Consider the following 9,264-nt stretch of genomic DNA (forward strand, 5'->3'; position numbering starts at 1 on the left):
ACTACAAGTAAGCCTGCAGTCTGAGAGCGAAGCGCTCTATTGGGGTGATATGGTACTATGAGGTCCCTAAGATAAGATGGGACCTGATTATTCAAAACCTTATAAGTAAGAAGAAGAATTTTAAATTCTATTCTAGAATTAACAGGAAGCCAATGAAGAGAGGCCAATATGGGTGAGATATGCTCTCTCCTTCTAGTCCCTGTTAGTACTCTAGCTGCAGCATTTTGAATTAACTGAAGGCTTTTCAGGGAACTTTTAGGACAACCTGATAATAATGAATTACAATAGTCCAGCCTAGAGGAAATAAATGCATGAATTAGTTTTTCAGCATCACTCTGAGACAAGACCTTTCTAATTTTACAGATATTGCGTAAATGCAAAAAAGCAGTCCTACATATTTGTTTAATATGCGCATTGAATGACATATGTCTTTATGTCTGTAAAACAATCCTGCAGAGCAAAAAGGTGCAAAACTAAATAACGTGGCAAGCCTAAAAAGAGGATAACAAGAAATTTAATGACCAACCAAACCAAAACTAGAATGGAACTGATACTGGCTATAAGTATAAATGCAATAACCGATAATAAATGGCAACATAAGCTATTGACTAAACAGAAAATAAATGATGAACAGAAAAACAAAAACCAGAGATCACTGAGTACAGATTATGCTATGAAGGGCAAAAATAAATAAATAAATAAACACAGTATGCAATCCATAACTAAATGAAACAAATCCAGAAACTACAACATCACCAACAGGGGACTGCAAGAAAATGAATGATGAACAAAGAATAAAAACAATGAAAAAAGGAGCATAGACGGAATAAAAACACAAATGTATAGAGCAAGAATGCCAATAAAAAGCAAATGCTATGACAAGAGCCCACTATGGATCATGACACAAAGCTTCCATTGCTGAAGCTGCAGCAGGGAGCTATGGCCTGAAGGTCTTAGGTGCCTCAAGGAGCAGCAACGGTCAAACACCATGGTGGACACCGGTGGTCAGGAAACCCGTCCGAATGAAGAAGGAGACCTTCCGAGATCTTGTTTCTGCTGCACAATAAAATCACCAGTGTTAAATTAACACTGACAGTGTACATATAGTCCCACTCAGACCAATGGAGGACCATATGTACAATGGCCATGTTAAATTAACACAGTCAGTGATAGTTTTACACTAATGATTTTACTGTGTCACCTATGGTCGTGAGAGTTGGGTCATGACCGAAAGAACTAGATTGTGGGTACAAGCAGCTGAAATGGGTTTTCACATTGAGAGGAGGCAACTGATGTGGCTCAGGCATCTGGTAAGGATGCCCCCTGGGCGTGCCTGGAACACCTCCCTAGGGAGGTTCCAGGCACGTCCAGTTTGGAGGAGACCCCGGGGAAGACCCAGGACTAGGTGGAGGGATTATATCCCCACACTGGCCTGGGGAATGCCTCGGTATCCCCAGTCAGAGGCGGTTAATGTGGCACGGAAAGGAAGTTTGGGGTCCCCTGTTGGAGTCGTTGCCCCCACGACTTGATCTCAGATAAGTAGCTGAAGGTGTAGGTATGTATTTTTGTGCCAAACATTTACACACAGGGTATCAAATATTGGTAATGGGAGGCTGGCTTGAGGTACCAACCAGGGTATGATCACACATCAGAATGTTAGCATTAAAATCACCAAATATTATAATTTACTCTTCTACCAAGTTGGTACCACCATTACAAACCTTTTCCAAATGGTGATTTAAAAAAAAAAATCTATTTGCTTAAGAGGTCCTGTTGCCATACACCAGTGACGATAGGGTGAGCTTTATCCAGTAAAATCTGCACCCAAACTTCTGCAGTAGCACTATCACTCAGTCAGAATGTGAGTTAAAACCAGTGTCATTATAGATATACATACGAGGTCTGTCCTTTTTATTTTTTTCAAAAACTATATGGATTTGAATCATGTGCGCTTGCATCAGCCAAGCTTGAACCTTCGTGCGCATGCGTGAGTTTTTTCATGCCTGTCAGTTGCATAATTCGCCTGTGAGCACGCCTTGTGGGAGGAGTGGTCCAGCCCCCTCTGTGGATTTTCATTGTTTAGAAATGGCTGAGCAACTGCCGCTTTGCTCCATGAAAATTTTTTCAGAAATTGTTTGAGACAGCCAGGTGGAAACCATTCGCAAGATTCAGATGGCTTTCGGTGAAGATTATATCAATCAATCAATCAATCAATTTTTTTATATAGCGCCAAATCACAACAAACAGTTGCCCCAAGGCGCTTTATATTGTAAGGCAAGGCCATACAATAATTATGTAAAACCCCAACGGTCAAAACGACCCCCTGTGAGCAAGCACTTGGCTACAGTGGGAAGGAAAAACTCCCTTTTAACAGGAAGAAACCTCCAGCAGAACCAGGCTCAGGGAGGGGCAGTCTTCTGCTGGGACTGGTTGGGGCTGAGGGAGAGAACCAAGAAAAAGACATGCTGTGGAGGGGAGCAGAGATCGATCACTAATGATTAAATGCAGAGTGGTGCATACAGAGCAAAAAGAGAAAGAAACAGTGCATCATGGGAACCCCCCAGCAGTCTACGTCTATAGCAGCATAACTAAGGGATGGTTCAGGGTCACCTGATCCAGCCCTAACTATAAGCTTTAGCAAAAAGGAAAGTTTTAAGCCTAATCTTAAAAGTAGAGAGGGTGTCTGTCTCCCTGATCTGAATTGGGAGCTGGTTCCACAGGAGAGGAGCCTGAAAGCTGAAGGCTCTGCCTCCCATTCTACTCTTACAAACCCCAGGAACCACAAGTAAGCCTGCAGTCTGAGAGCGAAGCGCTCTATTGGGGTGATATGGTACTACAAGGTCCCTAAGATAAGATGGGACCTGATTATTCAAAACCTTATAAGTAAGAAGAAGAATTTTAAATTCTATTCTAGAATTAACAGGAAGCCAATGAAGAGAGGCCAATATGGGTGAGATATGCTCTCTCCTTCTAGTCCCCGTCAGTACTCTAGCTGCAGCATTTTGAATTAACTGAAGGCTTTTTAGGGAACTTTTAGGACAACCTGATAATAATGAATTACAATAGTCCAGCCTAGAGGAAATAAATGCATGAATTAGTTTTTCAGCATCACTCTGAGACAAGACCTTTCTGATTTTAGAGATATTGCGTAAATGCAAAAAAGCAGTCCTACATATTTGTTTAATATGCGCTTTGAATGACATATCCTGATCAAAAATGACTCCAAGATTTCTCACAGTATTACTAGAGGTCAGGGTAATGCCATCCAGAGTAAGGATCTGGTTAGACACCATGTTTCTAAGATTTGTGGGGCCAAGTACAATAACTTCAGTTTTATCTGAGTTTAAAAGCAGGAAATTAGAGGTCATCCATGTCTTTATGTCTGTAAGACAATCCTGCAGTTTAGCTAATTGGTGTGTGTCCTCTGGCTTCATGGATAGATAAAGCTGGGTATCATCTGCGTAACAATGAAAATTTAAGCAATACCGTCTAATAATACTGCCTAAGGGAAGCATGTATAAAGTAAATAAAATTGGTCCTAGCACAGAACCTTGTGGAACTCCATAATTAACTTTAGTCTGTGAAGAAGATTCCCCATTTACATGAACAAATTGTAATCTATTAGACAAATATGATTCAAACCACCGCAGCGCAGTGCCTTTAATACCTATGGCATGCTCTAATCTCTGTAATAAAATTTTATGGTCAACAGTATCAAAAGCAGCACTGAGGTCTAACAGAACAAGCACAGAGATGAGTCCACTGTCCGAGGCCATAAGAAGATCATTTGTAACCTTCACTAATGCTGTTTCTGTACTATGATGAATTCTAAAACCTGACTGAAACTCTTCAAATAGACCATTCCTCTGCAGATGATCAGTTAGCTGTTTTACAACTACCCTTTCAAGAATTTTTGAGAGAAAAGGAAGGTTGGAGATTGGCCTATAATTAGCTAAGATAGCTGGGTCAAGTGATGGCTTTTTAAGTAATGGTTTAATTACTGCCACCTTAAAAGCCTGTGGTACATAGCCAACTAACAAAGATAGATTGATCATATTTAAGATCGAAGCATTAAATAATGGTAGGGCTTCCTTGAGCAGCCTGGTAGGAATGGGGTCTAATAAACATGTTGATGGTTTGGATGAAGTAACTAATGAGAATAACTCAGACAGAACAATCGGAGAGAAAGAGTCTAACCAAATACCGGCATCACTGAAAGCAGCCAAAGATAACGATACGTCTTTGGGATGGTTATGAGTAATTTTTTCTCTAATAGTTAAAATTTTGTTAGCAAAGAAAGTCATGAAGTCATTACTAGTTAAAGTTAATGGAATACTCAGCTCAATAGAGCTCTGACTCTTTGTCAGCCTGGCTACAGTGCTGAAAAGAAACCTGGGGTTGTTCTTATTTTCTTCAATTAGTGATGAGTAGAAAGATGTCCTAGCTTTATGGAGGGCTTTTTTATAGAGCAACAGACTCTTTTTCCAGGCTAAGTGAAGATCTTCTAAATTAGTGAGACGCCATTTCCTCTCCAACTTACGGGTTATCTGCTTTAAGCTACGAGTTTGTGAGTTATACCACGGAGTCAGACACTTCTGATTTAAAGCTCTCTTTTTCAGAGGAGCTACAGCATCCAAAGTTGTCTTCAATGAGGATGTAAAACTATTGACGAGATACTCTATCTCCCTTACAGAGTTTAGGTAGCTACTCTGCACTGTGTTGGTATATGGCATTAGAGAACATAAAGAAGGAATCATATCCTTAAACCTAGTTACAGCGCTTTCTGAAAGACTTCTAGTGTAATGAAACTTATTCCCCACTGCTGGGTAGTCCATCAGAGTAAATGTAAATGTTATTAAGAAATGATCAGACAGAAGGGAGTTTTCAGGGAATACTGTTAAGTCTTCTATTTCCATACCATAAGTCAGAACAAGATCTAAGATATGATTAAAGTGGTGGGTGGACTCATTTACTTTTTGAGCAAAGCCAATAGAGTCTAATAATAGATTAAATGCAGTGTTGAGGCTGTCATTCTCAGCATCTGTGTGGATGTTAAAATCGCCCACTATAATTATCTTATCTGAGCTAAGCACTAAGTCAGACAAAAGGTCTGAAAATTCACAGAGAAACTCACAGTAACGATCAGGTGGACGATAGATAATAACAAATAAAACTGGTTTTTGGGACTTCCAATTTGGATGGACAAGACTAAGAGACAAGCTTTCAAATGAATTAAAGCTCTGTCTGGGTTTTGGATTAATTAATAAGCTGGAATGGAAGATTGCTGCTAATCCTCCACCCCGGCCCGTGCTACGAGCATTCTGACAGTTAGTGTGACTCGGGGGTGTTGACTCATTTAAACTAACATATTCATCCTGCTGTAACCAGGTTTCTGTTAGGCAGAATAAATCAATATGTTGATCAATTATTATATCATTTACCAACAGGGACTTAGAAGAGAGAGACCTAATGTTTAATAGACCACATTTAACTGTTTTAGTCTGTGGTGCAGTTGAAGGTGCTATATTATTTTTTCTTTTTGAATTTTTATGCTTAAATAGATTTTTGCTGGTTATTGGTAGTCTGGGAGCAGGCACCGTCTCTACGGGGATGGGGTAATGAGGGGATGGCAGGGGGAGAGAAGCTGCAGAGAGGTGTGTAAGACTACAACTCTGCTTCCTGGTCCCAACCCTGGATAGTCACGGTTTGGAGGATTTAAGAAAATTGGCCAGATTTCTAGAAATGAGAGCTGCTCCATCCAAAGTGGGATGGATGCCGTCTCTCCTAACAAGACCAGGTTTTCCCCAGAAGCTTTGCCAATTATCTATGAAGCCCACCTCATTTTTTGGACACCACTCAGACAGCCATCAATTCAAGGAGAACATGCGGCTAAACATGTCACTCCCGGTCTGATTGGGGAGGGGCCCAGAGAAAACTACAGAGTCCGACATTGTTTTTGCAAAGTTACACACCGATTTAATGTTAATTTTAGTGACCTCCGATTGGCGTAACCGGGTGTCATTACTGCCGACGTGAATTACAATCTTACCAAATTTACGCTTAGCCTTAGCCAGCAGTTTCAAATTTCCTTCAATGTCGCCTGCTCTAGCCCCCGGAAGACAATTGACTATGGTTGCTGGTGTCGCTAACTTCACATTTCTCAAAACAGAGTCGCCAATAACCAGAGTTTGATCCTCGGCGGGTGTGTCGTCGAGTGGGGAAAAACGGTTAGAGATGTGAACGGGTTGGCGGTGTACACGGGGCTTCTGTTTAGGGCTACGCTTCCTCCTCACAGTCACCCAGTCGGCCTGCTTTCCCGGCTGCTCGGGATTTGCCAGGGGGTAACTAACGGCGGCTAAGCTACCTTGGTCCGCACCGACTACAGGGGCCTTGCTAGCTGTAGAATTTTCCACGGTGCGGAGCCGAGTCTCCAATTCGCCCAGCCTGGCCTCCAAAGCTACGAATAAGCTACACTTATTACAAGTACCATTACTGCTAAAGGAGGCCGAGGAATAACTAAACATTTCACACCCAGAGCAGAAAAGTGCGGGAGAGACAGGAGAAGCCGCCATGCTAAATCGGCTAAGAGCTAGTAGCTACGCTAAGCTAGCGGATTCCTAAAAACACGCAAAGTGAATAATGTGTAAATAATTTAGAGGTGATTCAGCAGAAGGAGTGCTTTAGTTAAGGCACGTAAAGATTACACTGGGAAACAAATCGTAATCTAGATAACTAGATCAATCTAACTGCGCAGATTAAACAGCTAACAGATACAGAAAAACACCGCTGTGCTCCGGAACAGGAAGTGATACAATACCGCAGTGAGAGCCAACCACCAGTAGAGGCAAGCAAGAGGTCGACATCACACGGATTAAGGACCATTACAACCGGATTCAAAACGGCCCACAGCGGCAGAGGGCGCTCCGCGCACCGAGCAGCGATTGACAGGCTGAAACGACCAGATCATTTCCAAACTGAACGCTTTGTTGATCCGGGACGTCGTCTGACTACCAGAGAAATGGCAAGACAGCTGGACATACCACTTTTTCGGCACATGAAATGATGTGCGGAGGAATTCGCGCGTCGGGACAGAGCCGCTCATGGCGCGGCACAAAAGCAACGCCGGGATGAAGCCTCACAGGACATGTTGTGGCATGTCCAGGTCATCCACAATTTCTCGGATAGTCACACGACTGAAAAGCCACCGAAAGCCGTCTGAATCTTCCGAATGGTGCAACAGCTGGGCATGTTAGGACATGTCCTATGAGACCAACACAGAGGTGCTTTTGTCCCGCACCATGAGCGTCTCCGCCCCGACGCGCAAATTCCTCCGCACGTCTTTTCATGACAAAAACTCCTGTAACACTGGAATGTGCCAAAAAAGTGCTATGTCCAGCTGTCTTGCCATTTCTCTGGTAGTCAGACGACATCCCGGATCAACAAAGCGTTCAGTTTGGAAATGATCTGTTCGTTTCAGCCTGTTGATCGCCGCTCAGTGCGCGGCGTGCCCTCTGCCGCTGTGGGCCGTTTTTAATCCGGTTGTAATGGTCCTTAATCCGTGTGATGTCGATATAATCTTCACCGAAGGCCACCTGAATCTTGCGAATGGTTTCCACCTGGCTGTCTCAAACAATTTCTGAAAAACTTTTCATGGAGCAAAGCGGCAGTCGCTCAGCCATTTCTAAACAATGAAAATCCTCCGAGGGGGCTGGACCACTCCTCCCACAAGGCGTGCTCACAGGCGAATGACGCAACCGACAGGCGTGAAAAAACTCACGCATGCGCACGAACGTTCAAGCTTGGCTGATGCAATCACACGTGATTCAAATCCATATAGTTTTTGAAAAAAATAAAAAGGTCCGTTACTTTTCACACAGACCTTGTATGCAGACACTTCATGTTGTCCAGCTGCAGCCACTGATGCTTGTAGGTCCTCCACAGTTGTCATGGGTATCTTGTAGGTACCTCAATAGTGTGCATGTTCAATTTTTGAGAACACCCTGCTCATTTGCCATACTCTCCCATACGCAGCATTTTCTAGACAATAACTCTCCTCGAAGTGATATGTGGAAGGCTTGGAATCAACTGGGAATAATGTACACCTGGTCATGGATCTGCACAACAGCTAACTGTCCAATTACTGTTGTTCCCCTAAAAATATGGACTACACACACAAACCAACATGTTTAAATTTTGTGCTCATAATCATTAATATGCTGTGATAGACAACTACAAAAAACTCTCAAATATCCAAATTCATCTCAGTGTTGTTTTGCAGTACTAATCCGTATATGTTGTACCATAAGAACTGAGCTAAGTTTTGTCTGCAGGCCACTAGCAAGCCCCACGTGGACAGCATCCAGGAGCGGATGACTCTGGCTCGGGAACACGTCATTGCCAACAGTCCTGTTTGGGAGATGCTCAGAGGCATACTGCAAAGCTCAGCAGACATTCCACCATAAAGTGACAAGAACCAGTAAAAGCAACAGCTGCAACTCTGTGTCAGGTTCAAAATATATCAGCACTGCACAACACCTGATTTAACTGTTAACAGGTTTAATGTTAATGAGTTCTAGGTGGAATAAAGTGAAGTTGTGTCTTGGATATCGAGGTGTAGTAAGTGTTGTAAAGTCACAGTTTATCCACAAGAGCTTCTCTTCAGTTTTTGTTCTTCCGCTTTTCTTCTGCGAGCTCTTCGATATGCACAATAAGACTCTCCATCAGGTCAAAAGTCGCCAAAGCACTCTGCAGCACCTGAGAGGTGTGAGAATGATCAGCTGATCAGACTGACTGAGCTCAAACCCGGAACGCACTGACAGGAAATGGCAGCTTCGTACCTGTTCCTGGACCTCTGGAGACATGTTTGACACCTCTTCATTTTTTATGCTGATGCTTTTGGCTAATGTGTTGGATCTGCTAGCAGCTCTGCCTTCTAAATAAAAGGTGATATTGTTAACATTTGGGCAGACTTGCCTGTCTGTGATGTTGCTGGTAGCAGCTGCTCACCTCTGGCTTTGAGCTTCTGATCATCTCTCAGCACCTTCAGAACAGATGTATAATATGATGTGGACATGCTGATACACACTCGCAGTGTTTTTAGGTATTCATCCTTCATCCTGCACAGCTCGTCCCACACGTCTCTGGAAGACAGAGGAAGAGATGGTGAGCGCTGAGCATTAACCGCCCTTATAAAAGAAGAAGTATCTGCAACGTTTACTTTTTAAAATAAACTTCAGTGAACCTCAAGTTATTTCCTAAGTACAC

General features: G+C 42.8%; 1 protein-coding gene across 1 annotated transcript in view; it reads left to right on the plus strand.

The window, feature by feature from the left end:
- Nucleotides 1-8,604, plus strand: part of LOC117519370 (uncharacterized protein C1orf146 homolog) — a 42,937-nt gene extending 34,333 nt beyond the window's left edge. Inside the window, exon 5 of the mRNA XM_034180721.1 lies at nucleotides 8,331-8,604. Within this exon, the coding sequence (XP_034036612.1) occupies nucleotides 8,331-8,462 (132 nt within the window). The 3' untranslated portion in view covers nucleotides 8,463-8,604. The remainder of the gene's footprint in view (nucleotides 1-8,330) is intronic.
- The last annotated feature ends 660 nt before the right edge of the window (nucleotides 8,605-9,264 follow it).

The sequence above is a fragment of the Thalassophryne amazonica genome, chromosome 10 (genome assembly GCF_902500255.1).
Source record: "Thalassophryne amazonica chromosome 10, fThaAma1.1, whole genome shotgun sequence".
NCBI lineage: Eukaryota > Metazoa > Chordata > Actinopteri > Batrachoidiformes > Batrachoididae > Thalassophryne > Thalassophryne amazonica.